Raw genomic sequence first — 20,430 nt, forward strand, 5'->3', positions numbered from 1 at the left:
CCTTGCTTTTACCATGTTTTGTCTCTTTTGCCTTGCCTTGCCTTTGTGTTGTGGTGCCTTGTGTTGGCCTTGCCTTGCATTACCTTGACATTACTTTTCCTTGACTTGCCTTGCCTTTCTTTGATTTGCCTTGCCTTGCCTTGTTTTGTGTTGCCTTTGCCTTCCCTTCCCTTTCCTTGCCCTCCCTTGCCTTTGCCATGACTTGTCTTCCCTTGCCTTACCTTTCATTTGCTTTGCCTTGCCTTGGGTTACCTTGCAATTGCCTTACCTTGACTTTGCTTTGTCTTACCTTGACTTTCCTTGTCTTGTCTTGCCTTGCCTTGCCTTGACTTTCTTTGCCTTTGTCTTCCCATTGCCTTGCCTTTCCTTAACTTTCCTTGCCTTCGCTTGCTTTGTGTTGTGTTGCCTTTGCCTTGCCTTGCCTTGCCTTTGCTTTGGCTTTCCCTTATCATTCCTTTGCCTTTCCTTTGATTTGCCTCGACTTGCCTAGCCTTGTCTTGCCTAGCCACGTCTTCTCATTGCCTTGCCTTGCTTTGCCTTAACTTTTACATGTCTTGGCCTTTCCTTTGAGTTGCATGGACTTGTCATGCCTTGCCTTACCTTTACCTTTGTCTTTGTCTTTGCCTTTGCCTTTTCCTTGCCTGAACTTGCCATGTCTTGCCTTTTTCATTTCCCCTTGCCTTGTCTTCCCTTGCTTTGCCTTGCCTTATCTTGTCTTATTGTTGCCTTGCCATTTTCATTCGCCTTTGCCTTTGTCATACATTGTCTTCCCTCGTCGTGCCTTGCCTCTGCCTTTTCCAATTTTGTCCAAAAATAGCCCAACGATTCCTTAATAACATGTATGGAGTCAAGTAATATCCATTAATAACATTAATGAACTACCCGCCCCTAGTGTTCCGGAGAGAAACACATGAATGTCAAGGGCTTGTAGTTCAAGTGAATAAAAACATTTACCCTTGCATCCTAGTTGGTGTGCGCAACTACTAGGTACGTAAATCCTAGATGCAATCTAACATTAATTAAGGTTTAGATTTTGGGTCGAAGTGAGCGCAAAGGTTCAAGGTGGAGGATAATGGTATTTGGAAATTTTCATATATTATTCTTGTCCATATTGAGGCAAATATATATGTAATTAAGGCTAAATTGAATTATGCTACAAGAAAAATAATCAAAACCTAATTACACTGGAATAGGTCAACTCAATAAAAAAATGTAATAACAAATCTCCTACTTACAACTCACACCAACAATAAGCACAAAGAATAATTAGACATAAATTGGAGTAAGTCAACTCAATAAAAGAAAAATGTAATAACAAATCTCCTACTTACAACTCACGCCAACAATAAGCACAAAGAATAATTAGACATAAATTGCGTTGTCATGTCAAGGTGTTTTACTCTTCAGAAACGCAAGATTTGGAGAAAGAGCATCCCTATTACAGTTTGGTGACTAGCTGTTAGAAGATGTTTATGTACAAAGACCGCAGTATTACTCATAAATACAGAGAAGTAAATTGCCTTGTGGATATATAGCTGGGCAGCTCTAGGCTCAAAACTAGAATTGGTGTGTAGAATTTGGGAGGGTGTGCGTAAAGGGTTTGGACATTATCTACTGAAAGATTTGAGTGGGGTTGCTAGACCCAGAAATTTGTTTGTGTAGTTTTTTTTAAACTTCGGCTCCCTTAGAACTTTTTTGTTTGTTTTGTACATGAGTGTTTGGGCCCAACTTTTGAAGCCTTACCAGGCTACGTGTTTCTTTCATACTGAGCTTAGGCCATGGCTCCTCAGTAATATGTGTTCCAAGGATGCTGTGATGCAGGGACCATGGAAATTTACCTTTGTGTTTGCTTGTTGGTTCATCTGGAAGTGGAGAAATAATCATGTTTTTAACTCTGTTATTGAGATGCCTTTTTGTCCTAGGATGGTTATTTTCTTAGCGGTTCAAGACTGGATTAAAGCTTTGACTATCACTACTAAAGCCACTGTGAAAACACAGGTTTTTCTTGCTTGGAGCCCTCCTGTTCATGGTACCATCAAGCTCAATGTGGATGGCTCTCGACAGGCTGCTTCTGGATGTATTGGTGCTGGAGGGGTCCTTCGAAATTCACTTGGAGAGTGGAATGGTGGTTTTGCTATTAATTTAGGGATAGGCCAGGTGCTGGAGGCTGAACTTTGGGGTCTTCTCTTTGGTTTGAAGCTTGCTGCTGATAGTAGAATGTCTAAACTCATTATTGAGATGGATTCTGCTATTGCAGTTCAACTAATCCAACAACACAATCTTCTCCTCCTTCATCCTCTTGCTACTTTGGTGTCCAGTTGCGTGGGGATCCTAAATAAGTTTGAGAGCTATGAGATTTACCATATTTATAGGGAGAAGAACACTGTTGCGGACAGATTGGCTAGTTGGAGTCATAACCTGGATTTGGGTTTGTATCTGCTTCATGAGGCTCCTGATTGGCTTGGCTCTGTGTTGGTGGATGACCTACTGGGGTTGTCTAAACCTCGTATGTTTTGTGTTGTTTAGTTTCTTTGGCTGTTGGGGGTTCTTACCCCTCCCTTGTTCACCAAAAAAAAAAAAAAGGGGTGAAAGCTTGAAATATAATAGATAAAAATCAAAATATACAAGCATATATAGAATTAAATTAAATAAGAAATTGAATTATTAAGAATGCGTATCACAAATCATTGTGAGAAGACGACATGCAAACTCAGTGAGTTTCAATGTAAAAATAAATTAATGTTAACCAGAAGATACTAAAATGATATTGTATCAGGATTAGTTTTTGGCTACGAGATAATATTTATAGTTGCTGATATTTTCTTTTAAAGTGAATGATAATAAAATATCTATATGTATTTATTTGTCTATTGTATAACAATTCTTATTTCTAAAATCACTACTAAAAAAAACCCCTTGCGCGACGAAACAAAATTCGTCGCGCAAAGTGACTTTGCGCGACAAATATAAATCATCGTCGCTCAAAGTCTTAAGCGACTCAATTTTGCGCAACAAAAAACAAATCGTCGCACAAAGTCACTTTGCGCGACGGCAAAGAATCGTCGCGAATAATAACTTTGCGTGACGAATACTAGAATTCGGTGCACAGAGTTTTGCGCGACGAATAGTGATTCGTCTCGCAAAATATTTACAAAAATAAATAAATAAAAAATTATTTTTAAAAAATTTGGATGCCTTTGCGCGACGAAATAATAATCTTCGTCTCGCAAAGTCTTTACTAAAATTAAATAAAAAAATAAAAAAAAAATTGGATGCCTTTGCGCGACGAAATAATAATCTTCGTCTCGCAAAGTCTTTACTAAAATTAAATAAAAAAATAAAAAAAAATTTGGATGACTTTGCGCGACGAAATAATAATCTTCGTCTCGCAAAGTCTTTACTAAAATTAAATAAAATAAAATAAAAAATTTGGATGACTTTGCGCGACGAAATAATAATCTTCGTCTCGCAAAGTATTTACAAAAATAAATAAATAAAAAATTATTTTTAAAAATTTTTGGATGCCTTTGCGCGACGAAATAATAATCTTCGTCTCGCAAAGTCTTTACTAAAATTAAATAAAAAAATAAAAAAAAATTTGGATGACTTTGCGCGACGAAATAATAATCTTCGTCACGCAAAGTCTTTACTAAAATTAAATTAAAAAAAAAAATGTGGATGACTTTGAGGGACGAAATAATAATCTTCGTCTCGCAAAGTCTAGACAAAAATAAAAAAAATTATTTTGTTAGAAAAATATATTATTGTAGTTCGGATTGGGTTTTTGTTAGAAAATATATATTTTAAATTGACGATCAAATTGGTTCATTGTATTCATGTAGGGTCAAGGAATGTAACTGTAAAAAATCATCAAAATCGGAGTTAAAATAACTGTTTAATCGTGATTTTTGTTTATAACCATCGAAAAGTTTTGTCCCATTACGTGATCTCTGAATGTTTATTTTTTCCGATTTTTGGGGTATACGATCTCGAAGTATAAACAAACAAGTTTGACGGTTGGATCGTTGAAACTGGTTTCATAGAATACATATGCTATTAAAACAATATATTCACTAACAATTAAGAGTTTATTTATACTTTTGTTAAATATAACATAAGATTTTGTGGTATCCACTAGTGTAAATATTTTAAATTGACGATCGAAGTGGTTCATTGTATTCATATAGGGTCAAGGAGTGTAGCTGTAAAAAATCATGAAAATCAGAGTTGAAATAACCGTTAAATCGTGATTTTTCGTTTATAACCGTCGAAAAGTTTTATCCTATTACTTAATCTCTGAATGTTTATTTTTTCCGATTTTTGGCGTATATGATCTCGAAGTGTAAACAAACAAATTTGACAGTTGGATCGTTGAAACTAGTTTCGTAGAATGCGTATGCCATGAAAACAATATATTCACTAACAAATAAGAGTTTATTTATACTTTTATTAAATATAACATAAGATTTTGTGGTATCTACTAGTGTAAATATTTTAAATTGACGATCAAATGCAATCATTGTATTCATATAGGGTCAAGGAGTGTAGCTGTAAAAAATCATGAAAATCAGAGTTGAAATAACCGTTAAATCTTGATTTTTCGTTTATAACCGTTGAAATTTTTTGTCCTATTACTTAATCTCTGAATGTTTATTTTTTCCGATTTTTGGCGTATATGATCTCGAAGTGTAAACAAACAAATTTGACGGTTGGATCGTTGAAACTAGTTTCGTAGAATGCGTATGCCATGAAAACAATATATTCACTAACAAATAAGAGTGAATATAACATACGATTTTGTGGTATCTACTAGTGTAAATATTTTAAATTGACGATCGAATGCAATCATTGTATTCATATAGGGTCAAGGAGTGTAGCTGTAAAAAATCATCAAAATCAGGGTTGAAATAACCGTTAAATCATGATTTTTCGTTTATAACCGTCGAAATGTTTTGTCCCATTAATTGATCTCTTAATGTTTATTTTTTCTGAATTTTGGTGTATATGATCTCGAAGTATAAACAAACAAGTTTGACGGTTGGATCGTTGAGTAGCTTTAAATTTATTTATTTTGTACGTATAACTCTTAAGAAATTGAATAGTATATGTATTTATTACTAGCTTTAAATATTTTTTAAGACTTTGCGCGACCAATTGGTATTTCGTCGCGCAAAGTATACTCTCAAAATTTGGGCGTGTACCAAAAATGGGAATTTTAAAATAAAAAAAAATTTCGACTTTGCGCGACCAATATATAAATATTCGTCGCGCAAAGTATACTCTAAAAATTTGGCGGGCACTAAAAATGGAATTTTTAAAATAATAAAAAAATTTCGACTTTGCGCGATCAATATATAATTATTCGTCGCGCAAAGTATATACTCTAAAAATTTGGCGGGCACCAAAAATGGGATTTTTTTAAAAAAAATTTGACTTTGCGCAACCAATATATAATTATTCGTCGCGCAAAGTATATATTCTAAAAATTTGGCGGGCACCAAAAATGGGATTTTTTTTAAAAAAATTTCGACTTTGCGCGACCAATATATAAATATTCGTCGCGCAAAGTATACTCTAAAAATTTGGCGGGCACCAAAAATGGGACGCGGGAATATTTTGGTCGCGCAAAAGTTTGGGCGACCAGAAATTCGTCGCGCAAAACTGAAAAAATTTGGCGGGCACCGAAAATGGGAATTTTTTTTTAAATTTTTTTTAAACACTTTGCGCGACCAATATATTATTTCGTCGCGCAAAGTGATACGTTCTTTAAAAGCAAAATAACTCCTCCACCATTTTCTCAATGTCTTCTAAATCCTACCATTTCTCTCTTTCCCACTCCCCAAATCCTACCATTTCTCTCACACTCACTCCTCTCACTTAATCTCTCATCTCTCTCTTCACTATCTCTCTCTCTCTCTCTCTCTCTCTCTCTCTCTCTCTCACTCACTCTCTCATCTATCTTTTCATCATCTCTCACTCTCACTCACTCTCTCATCTCTCTCTCACTATCTTCTCTAATTCTCTCACACTCACTTCTCTGTAAATTTTAAATTTTTTTCATTGATATGTGTTTTTGGAGTTAGTTTTGAGTTTATGCCAATTATTTGTCATTATTTTATGTTATTGTTTTGTTATTTGACAATATTTGTTTTTTTTTTTTTTGTGTGTAGGAATTGTTGAGGCTTTGATGGCTAAAGTTGAGGATTTGATATAAGAGGCTTGTAGATTTTATTATTGTACTTTGTTAATTTAAGTGTACATTTTGAATATTATGTATATTGGATAATTTGACCACTATTTTTCTTATGTAATTTTATTTTGAATATGTCAATTTAAATTAAAGTAATTAAGAAAAATAAAATCATACAATTAAATTAAATTTAAAAAAATTAATATAATGAAATTGATATAAGAGAAATAATAATAAAAAATGTCAAAAACCTTGCGCGACAAAATATTTCGTCGCGCAAACTATTAAATTAGTTTATTTTAGTTTAAAATTTTCAAAAAACAAAAATTAAAAAAAATGAATATTTCGTCGCGCAAACCTTTGCGCGACGTCCACATTCGTCGCTCAAAGTACACTTGCGCGACATTAACTTTCGTCGCGCAAAGTATATAATATTCGTCGCGTAAAGTAATTAATATTCGTCGCGCAAAGTTGTTATTGTCCGTCGCGCAAAGTTTTCATGATTCGTCGCGCGAAGTAATTAATATTCGTCGCGCAAAGTTGTCATGATTCGTCGCGCAAAGTGGCTTTGTGCGACGAATAATTTTGGCCGTCGCGCAAACCCTTTCTCCACGAGTTTTGCGCGACAGAATTTGCACGACCAAAATTTCGTCGCGCAAAGTTTGCGCGACGAAATTTTCCTTTGCGCGACCAAAAATCATTCGTCGCGCAAAGTGGTTTTTGTAGTAGTGAATTCAGATAATGACTCGTTATTATAACCACCAAACTTCCAACTGTATATATATCATGTCTCTATAGTGTCGTTATTCATTTTCTATTTTTGTGTTAGGAAAATCATTATAATTGTCTAATAATATCATAAGGTCAATTCCACCTCATCTTATTGTCTTAAATCATATAATATCAATTTGATGTATCATTTACGAATTGCACTTGGAAATATGGTGGGTGACCTACACTTTCCAGTTTTATGCCATGCAAGAAGTAAGAAAGGACGTTTCGAAAGCAAACAGCCTTGCATTCAGACCCACAAACTGCTCTTAATTAGTCTATGATTTCATAGTCGTCCGACAAGATCAACCTCTATCAGTACACATGCTGCTTAATTAGAGATAAGAATTAAATGTCGTCATCTTAATTAGCTAAAGTGACTATATATCATTAATTTATGGATTTCTGTTTATCTCTAATTAAGCAGCATGTGCTTATAAATACTGAGATTGAGCTTGTCGAACATCAAATCATAATAAAGTTCAGGATTGGAAAACGGGAAGTGTATATGCTGCAATTTTCAATTTTACTTTCGATTGGACAAGTTGCTTTTATCTGCAATTAATGTCCGGCCATTCTTGCTGTAATGAAATGCAATCGATAAACGAAAGTTCCTATCAAAACTTTCCTTTTCTGTCTTGATAGCTTGAGCATGATGATAGTATTAACTTTTCAATAGGTGAAATGACAATAAGATGTTTATGCCTATAGTTATTTATGCGTGTGTGTGTGTGTATTATGTGGCGCGCATCGCTCGAAAGTGTATGATACTTTTGGAGTGAAGTTCAGACAAAGACAGCCTAACGACCACAATTTTGCACCTGTTATTTTAGTGTTAGAAATGAATTCTGTCTAAAATAACGCTCAATGGCTGCTCTGCCTGGTGTATACGTGTTCTCAGAATCAGAAGGGTCAGTCACCTCAACATATATCCAAAAATCCAACCATTGATGCAAAAGAAGAAATCAATTTGACGCACAAGTTCCACTTTGGGAATTAATGAAAAGCCAAAGGGTATGAAAGAAACACATGCATGGTGGAATATTAATGGAATTCATCAAATTTGAATGCACATTTAATTTTATTAGGTGCTTGGTCGTTGGGATATATAAATGGTATGACTATGCTTGAAGCAACCACGCATTCAAAGCAAACAGCCTTCAAGTCTAAATCTATGGCTCTCTAGGCTCTACCATTATTATTTGTTGAGGACCTACAGATCTGCATAAGATCAGTCTGCACATTTAGACCATTCATCCATCTCAGTAATCTTCATAATTAAACAACCTTATTAAAGAGAGCTTGCAGATCAAATTAATAAGAATATTTCGTCATCGCTATCTAAAATCACATGGTGATGACCACCAAATATTAATCCAAAGCAAACCCTGACTTTATGGATCTCTGTTTCTCTTACGTCCATATTTGTCCACTGGTTTTGTCCCTTTTTTTTTTTTTTTTTTTAAAAGGTTGGAACTTGGGAAGACTTCGGGACATGAACGAAAGTATATGCTGGAATTTTTTTAGCTTTTTCGTCGGTTAAAATACCTTTTGTTTAGAGTAAGTGATAATTGTATTAGGTACTAAGATCATCAAACTACCCAAAAAAGGTTGATACAAATGTGGAAGCACACAGAGTTATTCCAGATACAAAGAAGTACACCACAAGATATATTCTCCACTAATAATGGCATAAAGACAAACAAATTTCGACATAAAAGCCCCAAATCTAAACAAAAATTTCTTGTGTACATGACATTGACTCTGTTGCTTCGCATTGTTAGTTGTGTACATTCCTTTCTTTTTTTTCCTTTTTTCCCCTCACCAAACTTTCTTGTGCTTTCCTCCTTGCCCCTGCTTTCCTCCTTTTGTTTTTTGATTTTTTGTTTTTCTTTTTTATAGATTTGGTTGTGGCTGGTTATGATTCCGTCGATTTTCACATCAAAACATACGGCAGAGGGTGTGGAGGAGAGTTAGAATGAAAATCTTTAGATTTAGGGTTTATTTCCCGTTGGATTTTTTATATTCTCCTGTGCCTTGGCATACCATGATGCTTTCTCTCCTCTTGGCAGATTTGGTTGTCTCTTTTAAAGATTTGGATGGCTTTGGATGTGCATCATTTATAGAGCAAAGTGTTGTTGCTCCTTTAGTCGGCGTTGTTTGGTTTCTTAGATTTGGTGTAGTTTGTTATTAAAGTCCATAAACTCTATGAGTTGTCTGGTTTTCTCTTGTAATTTCCAAAAATTTGTTGAATTTGTTGGTTAGTTTAGTTTCGTTAGGAGAGGTATGCCGGTTAGCGGCCGGGTTTTGTCCTCACTACTACATTTATGTTAAACAACGACACCCAATAAACGACCGTTTATATAAAAACTGTCGTGGTATTTTAAAAGACGACGAGTGTTGTAATACCGTCGTGATAAGGTGCCTAATACGCTGATGCTTTGGGTTAATTTATAAAGTTACGACGATACCTTATTTCAACCGTCGTGTTTTTAGGAGGCGCTAAACAAAATTTAACTTTTAAGTTCGCGAGCGCGGAGCTTTTCAGAAAACCCACGCTCTCTCAAACACTGTACTACATCACGACCTTTCAGAAAACCCTTTCTCACATCTATGAAGCACATCTCCCTCGCGCCGTCCACTGAACTTGCCTTGATCGCCATCTCCGTCGAGCCGTTCAGGTCATCGATCTTGCCGCGTTCGCCATCTCCCTCGCGCTGCCCATGGAAGCTACCCTTCCTCATCGCGACCATTTTTAAGCCCCCATCTGGATTCCCATCTTCCATTTCATAAGCTTTAGATTAGATCTTCTTCCTCGTGGACCAGAAAGGTACGAAGCTACTTTTCTAGGAGTTAGCTTAGGCTTCTTCTGATTTGTTGTCCAAAAATCCGATGCAAATTTTCATGATTTTTTGTTTGCAGCGAGGATATTTTGAATCCTTCAGTTCCCATGGATCTCAGACTCTCCGGGATTCTCATGGGTAGCCAAACTCTCTCTCTCTCTCTCTCTCTCTCTCTCTCTCTCTCTCTCTCTCTCTCTCTCTCTCTCTCTCTATGTATTCTCTTCGTGTTGTGTGTGCGTCTGCACTCATTGGGTTGTTGATTTTGGTCATTATCAAAAGAGCAGGGCAGGGCAGAGGAACAGAGAAGATAAATTTAACAGATCCATGGTTGAGAAAATTTCCGTTCGAAGCTCCCCAAAGCCGAACATCGATGCAAGTAAGGCCCTCTTTGTTTCCTTAATTCCTTTGAAAGTCTCTAATTTTAATGACTGAAAAAAAAAATAGAAAAAAAAGATGCATGCTTTATGGTTTTTAGTTCGTGAAGCATTGAAGCTGATTATATTGATTTGGATTTTTCAGGGCGTGTGCCCAAGATGATGAGGTTACCAACAATTGGGCTCCCACCATATCGTGTATTTACATTGGAAGAAATTGATGATGCAACAAACAATTTCGATGCTCGAATTTGATGGGAGAAAGATCTCAGGGACTGGTATTAACATTGAATTTGTGCTGTTTATTGGCTTTGAATGCATTATTTGATTGAGCCAACATTATTGTTCATCAACTTGATAGCATTATTTATGTGCAATATTTACATTACAGGTCTACAAAGGCTGGCTCAGAAATGGTTTACCGGTACAAGTGAAATGTGCGAAATTAAAGTAGAAGCAGTTGCCCCAAAACTTGAACCAGAGCATGGAAGCCTTGTCAAAGCTGAGGAATAGGCATTTGGTCAGCCTTCTTGGACACTGCACTGTCACTTATCAGGACCATCTAACTACAACTAGCACTGTATTTATTGTTCTTGAGAACATCTCAAATGGCTCTTTGGTGGACCATCTCACTGGTAAAGCTCGAACTAAAAGCAATTATCAGATCATCAAGAAAAGGGTTATTTAAAAAACTCAAAGCAATTCTAATACACTTTAGTTTGGTAGATTGGAGAAAGAAGAAGTGGCTGAAATGTCCATAGAGAATGGCTGTTACCATATATATGTATGTTTCTTTAAAAGAATTAAAGGAATCTTTGTTTTTGAGTTCAGATTTGCTGCTGTTGGTATGGGTTATAGGTTTGAATTTAGGTATTGATTATAGATAATTGGAGTAGTTCAGTTAAACCCATTCTCTTACTTTGGCTCTGCTTTTTATCCCTATTGTTATTTTCAGGAATACTTTGTTTATGGTTATCTTTTCTCAGAGCAGCTCACGACAAGACGCACTGTGCATGGACAAAAACAACATGACTGCTGAAGTAAGATTTGTGTTTGTGGAGTTTGATGTTAATTTTGCAAGTCTTGTAGAAGGGCTTGATGTTGCTGATATTGTTACAGGGGAGGGGAATACAACAACTTGGAAAATGTGCAAGAAGGCAGAGCTATGTCAATTGATAATGTTCAGATCAAATTAGTAGAATTTGTGAGCTCCTTTATTTTAATTTATTGATAGGAAGTATGTGTGTAATAGAATAAAGATTGGTTGACTATGTAATTACTTTTGAATCTTCAAGTTTTATGAAATAAATAATTTTTGAGTGCATATATTTGTTAATAAAGCATTATAATTGGTTTTCTAGTTACAATCATTGTATAGAATCATAGACGACATATTTAAAAGATAATAAAATGATGGTTTTATTGGAAAAACTGTCGTCTGTGCATATAATTAATGACCGTTTTCAACACAATACCATCATCTTTACCCATAAATTACGACGGTTTTAAACAAAAACCGTCGTCTTTACCCATAAATAACGACGGTTTTTAACAAAAAAGGGTCGTCTTTAGTAAGAACAACGACGGTTTTAGTAAAAACCGTCGTCTTTACACATAAACAACGACGGTGAAAAGCCGTCGTAGTTTGATACTCCAAAAGATGACGGTCGATTTAACGACGGTTTTCAAAGTATTACAACGACGGTGAATCCCCATCGTCTATTTCGTTTTTTGTAGTAGTGCCTTGATGTAACTGACTTGATCTAGGACAATTTAGACAGTAGATAGAGGTTTTTAGAAAAGTTCTTTGCGATTTATTCTTTCCGGATTGTTTCAGCTCTAGAGCGCTGACTCTGTCATTGGGGAAGCTTTACCCATATTCATCGTATTACTAATTAAGATGGCTCTCTGTGTACTTTTTCAATTGATCTAATAAAATACTATTGCTTGTTTGGTAAAATAACTTTCTTGTGATTTCCCTTTCAGCTTCAATATCTTTCAAGTCTCTGAACTTCAGCTTTCCTCTGTATCTTAGAGATCCACAAAAATAAAAATAAAAACCTACTTTTTAAAATGAAATGAAAAGTTAGTAATTTTCTTTAGGAGATAGAGAGAGATTGATTGCTGATAGGCTTTGTGTTTCTTTTGTTTTTGAGCATATATGGGTTTTATCGGTTTAGGGATCCACGCAAAAATCTTAGGGGTTTTTGCAGCCTGAGAGAGAATTTTATCGGTTTTGTGTGTTTTGTTTAAAACTAGGTCTACAGAGAACTAGAAAAGCATGGGCCAAGGTGAATGCCTTGTTTGCCTCTCGTTTAGGCTGATCATAGATGCATGTATACACACACATGGTACACCATATAAATATATATAGGCTTTTTATCACAAAACATCCCTGACGTTTTCGAAATTATCAGATTGCATCCTTAAAGTTTTTTTGTATCACTAATGGTCCCTAACGTTAATATAGGTGCTCTTAAATAGTCCTTCTGTAAAAAAAAACTGTTAAATCCAGGGATATAATCGTCAAATCAATCTAAAATTATAAAATATATATATAAATTTCTCTCTCCCCTCTTTTTTTTATTTTTTTATTTTTTATGTTTCCTTTCCTTCTCTCTCTCTTTCTTTTTTTCTTCTTTCTTCCTCTCCCCGAGTTCAGTCTTATCTCTCCTCTTTCTTTTTTATTTCCTTCCCTTCTCTCCTTATTTTCTTCTTCGTTCTCCTTTCTTTCCCCGAGTTCACTCTTCTCTCTCACTCTTTCTTTTTTTCTTCTTCCTCTTGTCATGGGCATTTTTTTTCTTCTTCTCTCAGCTAGAAAACTGGGCATTTCCCCATTCTCTCTCCTTTATCTTTTTTTTTTCTTCATTCTCTGAGAATGATTTGGGTACAATGTGCAAGGGTTGGTTTGGGGCAAAAAGTCACGACGTCGGCTTCTATTGGCCTCTTCTTCTACCTTTGTTCAATTTTTATTTTTATTTTGGAAAAAAGCTGAAGAAAAAGAGAACAAAAAAATCCAGACACAAACCCATTTGCAGGAAAATGAGCAACGACGATGGTAATCGGAATAGGAATAAGAAAGGCCAGTGGACACCGCCAAACAGACCCTACCAGGAGAAAGAGGAAGACATGAAGATTTGGGGAGAGAAAGAAGAAGGAGGAAGAAGAAAAAAAAGAAAGACAGAGAAAGAGAAGAGTGAATTCGTGGAGAGAAAGAAGAAAGAAGAAGAAAAGAAAGAGAGAAAGAAGAAGACAGAAAGAGAGAAGGAAAGGAAATAAAAAAAGAGAGGAGAGAGGACTTTTTATAATTTTGGATTGATTTTACGATTCTATCCCTGAACTTAACAGTTTTTTTGACAGAGGGATTATTTGAGAGCACCTATATTGACGTTAAGGACCATTACTGATACAAAAAAACTTTAAGGATGCAATCTGATAGTTTCACAAACGTCAGGGACGTTTTGTGATAAAAAGCCATATATATATTTTGATCAGATTAGACCTAATTGATGATGGGCACATATCCAGAGGCTAGCAACATAAAGAGGGATAAAGAGAGATTAAGGGGCGGACAAGGTGCCAACACGTAGGCCGCTCGACTGGTGTTATTATCACCTACCAAGTTCCAAGTGTGGTGCTTCTTCGATCGACACGACAACTATCTTTCAATTATTTACTTTTCATATATATAGCACAAGAAGAGTACTGCAAAGGCACACCTTTATAATTACAAATTAGGGAGAAAAGGATTGGAGCTTACAATTCACAGGAAATATACCAAAGAGAGATACATCACTTTGATTCAAACCTTCACCAACGACATTTATTCAGACTTATCGTATAACAACGCTGTGCGAAAATGATATAGCTAGGATTAATATAATATTAAAGGATCATATCAGTAGACTAGATTAATGAATCATATTATGTGACTGACATGCGATGTATTACTTATAATTAGTCATAATAATTAATGTAACAAGTGAATTTCACCTATCACATATAATATAATTTCATTAATATAGTTTTGAAATAATAGGATCTCTTTCCCATTACTCGAATTTTAAAGGCTGATTACTTTTACAAGCAATACCTTCATTCCCGGCCAAAATCAAGTATTTATCTCTCCTTGTGAACTTGGTGCATTCAAACCCCAATGCCCTACCAACTTCACCTTGCACATAATTAGCCACATCAATGCTTGATCTACTCCCATCACGACAGCAAGACAGCCCAGATACCGTATCCAGTAACTGAACAGTGTAGATTGCTGAGGGGTTCATCATGAAGAAAAGTGGATCCAAGCACTTGAGCCCACCAGCAGTCGTACCATGGAACATGGTGACATGTGCGTCAACTGCAACAGGTACTATTTCATCACTGATTTCTGAAAACAAAGGGCTAAACCTAAGGAGGTAGGGTTCACGACATGTCGTTCCTTCGGGGCAAACAACCACGTCCCCTTGATTCATCAGCCTTTCCATCATCTCGGCATCTTGATGTCGGTTCCTTGTCAATCTAACAGTCTTGATTGGTGAGAGAATCTCAGACATTTTGCTTAGGCTGTACGTTACTGCGTGGAGATTTTTCTTCAATGCGAAGCAAATGTATAGAGGGTCTAGGAGTGTTCTGTGGTTACAAACGTAAAGGACACCTTTGGGCTTGTCGTTTGGAAGTGAACAATAAGAATTAATGCTTTGGCTCTCGCGTTTTGTATTATCATTCACAGTCAGCCGCAGACCACTGAAATGTAGTATAGGGAACGACACGCCGTAAGGCAGTGATATGCCGACTATGATTCTGAAGATTGCTAGGGCAATTCCAAGTGGAACCCACATCAATATGGCGATTGTATCCAGTGGGATCGGTTTGAGAGCTAACCTACCATCGTGGAACACGAGTTTCTTTGGGTATCTGTCTCTTGGCAGCTTCTTCGAGCTCCTCTTATCTGAGTTCCCCACCAAGTAAACATCCTGTATTTGCAAGTTGCAAAAAACATTTAAGGCCACAAAAAGATATACCTATAACAATTTTAATGCATTCCATTTGAAGTTTCCAACTGGTGTACCAATATTTTATTTCTATACATCTGAGTTTTCAATAACATACTATCATACAATTTTTCATATCACTTTATAGTTAAAATATAGAGAAAAAAAAAATTAACGATACCTCACGACATTAACCCAATGTGTATCCTTATCGCCCTTCTCAATACTCGATACGTGTCTATATGCATAATCATGGTTCCATAAATACAAAATAAAAAGTTAACCATGATTATGCATATGTGAACACGTTTCAAGTATGAAGAAGGTACGTAGTGATGATATACCTTCGATTAATAAAGTAGTGCTAGTGAGAAAAAAGATTTCCATATAAATGTCATTTGACCTTATTGTTTTGAAAAAGAGCATAAAAAAAATATGGAAAGTAGGTACCTTGCAATAATAGAATAATTGGTGGTCATGAAATTTGTTGGAGGCAGTGATGCCAATTATGTCAAAACCAATGTCCTCCCCATCATGTTCTTCCAAAACAGGCAAAACATTGTTCTCCTTTTCTTCCATGAGACCCAAAAAGTATCCACAAAAGACCTTTAGCTCCTTCCCAACTACCACATCTATCTCTAAATAGTCTTTCAAGAAGCTCTCAATCATTACTCGTGGAAGATTACTAACACCAACTTTCTTCCCAGCTCTCTGTAAAACCTCAAAGGCTTCCAACCCAACGTCTTCAAAGAAGAACTTAGGCAACACAGCCGTCCCAACTCTGAAGCTATCTTTCTTGAGCCCAAAGAAGCAGACCATGACCATTATCTTCAACCCAGTTTCTTCACTCACCAAACATATAAGAGGGTACAGAAGAAAGAGAACAAGTGACCTTAACAAGCCTCCGGCTTCAAACGCCACGAGCATGAAGTAATCAAACAAAGAAGAGGATTTCAGCAAAGCTCCTTCGAAATTGAAGATGATCATGGTTTGGTTTGAGAGGTCTGATCTGCGGGAGTAAAGAGAACCGAAGAACTTATCATTTTTAGACTGGCTTGAGCTTGCATGATGGCTGCTGCTCACACTCCTAGGGAAACCTTTGAGTTTCCGAAAGAAAATCCGATATAAAAAGAAAAATGGTTTGAAGAAAAAGGACTTGGGCATTTTGAGTAATGTTTCCAATGCTAGAAGTCGTACAAGTTAGGTTATGTGTAGTATTAGAGCCAATATGTTGTTTATATACAGTTTCAGATATATTGATACCCTCCTACTTCACTTTTATTACACTCACATCCAAGGGAACAAAAAATAATAAAATAAGAGCAGCCTGTCGGCTTCCATGCAGCCTCCTTTTTAACATGGTCCATATGATCCTTTCAAAGCAGTAAAACTGGTATGAAACTTGAATAACACTGTTTAGTTATTTCTTATTAATTCCAGAATATTACGTAAAAAAGTTATCACACGTGTCATATTGTGATTGGCCGGTGATAACAAAATAGCCCATTTCATGTAAGTGTTTCTCCTTTAAAAGATAAATAATACAAAAAGTCTGGATTTTCGTTCTTTAATCAAAATATATTTTAAAAAATTTGAAATTATTCATGAGATTTATTGAAATGAGTTGATCTAACTTGTGGTGTTGCGCTTGTCGCTAGTCTTTTCTTAGGCTGAATTATTTGTGGCTGGCTGATATTTTAATTGTTATAAATATAAAATCATATCCTCCCCTTTATGCACACGTCAAAATTGTAAAAATGTTGGGGGTTTCGATGATTTATGGATACAAATAACTATGCACTGCAACCACAATTTTATAAGAGAGTTTGGAGTTTAGACTATTAGAATAAGGTTTTAAAATTAGGGTTTAGGTTCTATAGTTGGCAGACACATATAAGATTTTCATATGCAGTATTTGTGGCCAATTGATTTTCAGTTATGAATTTGCATATTTAATTGTAGTACTCTGTTAAAAGATCCGGATTTCATAAAATCTCTTCCTAGGCGTTGTTGAGAGTCAGTAATCCCAAATCAAAGGAGGGAGAGAGGGAGAGAGAGATAGAGAAATAGCGAGAGAGGCAGCCATGGCTGTCCTTGGGGGTAGGGTGCTGCGGTACTATTATTTATTTCAAAGTTATTGGATAGTTATGATAAGGTGCAAATGGTTATTTTTGGTTTAATACAATTATGATGATGTGGACTTATTTAAATTCATTAGATTAATCTAATGGTTAATATTCTCTTAAATGCGTGTAAATGTATGAATGCTAAATGCATGAATGTGGACTTACAAATACCATAAAATGACGAAATAAACACATCAAGAAAATGCTTCCCTAATGCTTGTGTTCTTGTGGTTGACTAGTTATCACTATCTGTTGTGTGTTGTTTATTTGATTATGATGTGTTCTTGATAGTTGATTAGTCATCGCATGATATTCATGCATTTCTGGGTTTGTGTTCTTGCAATTGACTAGTCATCACTATCTATTGTGTGCTGTTTATTTGATTATGATGTTTTCTCACACTTTCACCATAGTTGTTGCTAGCAAAATAGATGCCTAGATTGACGAATCCTTCTGAGTGCCTAGGTTCTCACTAGTAATCTTCTAGGCTTGCAGGTACAGATTGTTAAGCTCTGTGTGTGTGTTCTTCGTTATGGTTTCTCATGACTAGCAGTTGACTAGTCATAAGTATATTTGGGCAAGAATTAAAGTGTGTGAAGATCACTGTGTCTACTTGAATAGCATTTAAATTTACCCCTCTTCACCTGTGTTCCGATTTCATAGAAATATATTGACTTAATGCATGTCTACCAGTGTGTAATATGTATTTTTTTTCTTTCAAAAAAATAGTATATACGTACGTACATAATGTATATATACTTACATATATGCATATGTTATTTTCTTTCATCATGAAATTTTTGTTATTAGGCCACCGACTAAAGCATGGTAGGCTAAGCTTGCATACCTATATATTGCAATTATGAACCAATTATGAAAGCAAGGAGTGAATTATTAGTCATGTTCGCATTCTAAGAACCTGTTTAAATGAGGTCTATTTACTAATAATAACGTATCAGAATAAATGACTACCCACCAAAGGATTTAGTTTTATTTTTTTGGTTGTTGAAAATTCATATTTATTATAAGAGCAAAAGGAACAGCCCAAACTAACAAGTACATAGAGGTCCAGAGACCAAAAGGAAAAAAGAATACATATAGGCATGTCAGATGACAAAACAAACAGCAGACAATATCCATTTCAAGAATCCCCAACCCAACCCTACATTATCTGCAGTCATTGCCACTATATGGCTAACCGTGTGTTGTATTTTCGTTTTTGGTCAATAGGCTAAACGTGTGTTGTTAGGGTTTTGATAGTTTCACACGAGGTGTGCCCCACGAGCTAGGTCTACCCATTGATGAAGTCATCACATGCATGATTTGCAGAGGAGAAGAGAGAGGAGAGAGGAGAGAGGAGAAAAGAGAGAAGAAGGCAAACCAGAGAAGATATCCCAGCCCTTGATGCAATTAAGCTCACCCAAATGTTAGGACCTATGTTCTATATCCAGATCCAATCGGGTTGCCAAAAGGGTTAAGGTCCTTCCTTTTTGAAGCCCTATCCCTCATAGCTAAAATAACAAATAGTTAGTGATCGAAAAGGGGGCTCTCTTGATTCCTTCATCTGTTTGTTTGGGCCTGCAATGGCTCCTCACTACTCCTTTCTTTAGTACCCATCTTTTTCTCATATCATTTTCCTTCAATTCTCCACCATTTTTCTCCTATATTTTTCCATATTTATTTATTAAAAGATTTCAAACAAAAAACGAATATGTCACAAGGGCTTTTAGACCTCGTTTGTCAGGGAGGACTAGATTAGACTAGACTAACAAAATACCTATATTTTATGTTCAATCAAGGCATAATATGAATATTGTTGTCTAACTTGGAGAATGAAAGAGAACTATTCATAAGAGGTTGATGACTAAAACTTATCCCTTATAATTCCACCAATTTCAATGTGATTATAGGGGGCATAAGTTTTAGTCATCAACCTCTTATAGATAGTCCCCATTCTTCCTCCAAGTTAGACAACATATTTATATTATGCATTCAATGCACATGAAATGTAAGACATTTTTCTAGTCTAGTCTTTTCCTCCCCACCAAACAAGCCTTTAATTAGTTATTAATTCATGAGCCATGTTTTCATTTCATTTATATTTTAAATATGCATTCCTACTGGACAATTATGGTTTAAAATAAAGAAACATGTATCAATTAGCTGTAGACTTAGTGCCATTTCTCTTCCTAATGTTTGAAGAGTTTGAATATCCCAATTCTAACAATTAATTGTCCTCACATTCTTAGCATATACAAGTATAATACTCTAGAACATTCATTGGAAGTAATTCTATGGTGGTAGGACATTCATTCTGGTGGCGGAGTGGAAAGCAAGATAATATCTTCTTCTTCTTTTTTTAGTGAAATGGGGGGCAATTAACCAGTAAACACACAAAAACTAAATGATTAAGACAGTACGAGTTCTTGGAACTCTTAACAAATCATCATCAAAAATAGCCTCAACCCAACTAAGAATCTCAGCAAGATATTATCTTTTGGTTTGCCTCTGGCCCCTATATATTGATCTTCCTCTATGGACATTCATTTCTTCACCGCCCAAAATGAACATGTGGAACTTTTGACATTACTTCTTCAAGAAACAAACTCAGCAGCAGATGTTTTAACATGAATGGGCCATTTTGTTTAGAGGTATCATTCACTCAAGCTTTGTATGATAACTTCGCGCACAAATTCGCTTCCTAGCTATAGGCTGTGTGGAAGGCTCCTTGTTTTTTTCTTTTCTTTTTGGGGATTTTTTTTTTCTGAATTGTGAAAGTGTCGTGGTACCCTAATTTTGTCAACAAATGGAAAAATAAAAAAAAATAAAAAAATAAACATAGTAATCAAACCCTAGCACCTAACAAAAATTAGACCATCAACCAACCTTGTTCTTCCCCTATGCGTGGAAATCAAACCAACTCCAAGTGCCTTATCAGTCAATAGTAAACGAGTTAGCCTACCTACCCTCCAATACATCATTTGTGGTTCACTTGTGTATCACTTTTTATCTTTATTATGATTATTTTGAAGAAATTGAAAGCAATGACATGTTAGATCTTTGAGTATATATGCCCTTGCCATAATTTCATGTAGTCTACTCAATTAGCTATAATAGCTAGTCTTCAGTTATCAT

The 20,430-nt window shown here is 35.6% G+C and overlaps 1 protein-coding gene across 1 annotated transcript; it reads right to left on the reverse strand.

Moving 5' to 3' along the window:
* Positions 1-13,972: 13,972 nt before the first annotated feature.
* GPAT3 (glycerol-3-phosphate acyltransferase 3) lies at positions 13,973-16,357 on the reverse strand. Its single transcript, XM_021956922.2, has 2 exons — positions 15,620-16,357; positions 13,973-15,151 (listed from the first exon to the last, which is right to left on the reverse strand). Exons 1-2 carry the CDS (start codon positions 16,331-16,333, stop codon positions 14,231-14,233), a joined length of 1,635 nt encoding a protein of 544 aa, XP_021812614.1. The 5' UTR covers positions 16,334-16,357; the 3' UTR covers positions 13,973-14,230.
* Positions 16,358-20,430: the final 4,073 nt, after the last annotated feature.

This window comes from Prunus avium, chromosome 3 (assembly GCF_965620075.1).
Source record: "Prunus avium chromosome 3, drPruAviu1.hap1.1, whole genome shotgun sequence".
Lineage (NCBI taxonomy): Eukaryota > Viridiplantae > Streptophyta > Magnoliopsida > Rosales > Rosaceae > Prunus > Prunus avium.

Excerpts from the sequence above, each read along its gene's own strand:
- GPAT3 (XM_021956922.2), bottom strand. The coding sequence starts at position 16,333 with ATGCCCAAGTCCTTTTTCTTCAAACCATTTTTCTTTTTATATCGGATT. Across the intron at positions 15,152-15,619 it reads AATTATTCTATTATTGCAAG|GATGTTTACTTGGTGGGGAA; the intron begins GTACCTACTTTC and ends TTGCAAATACAG.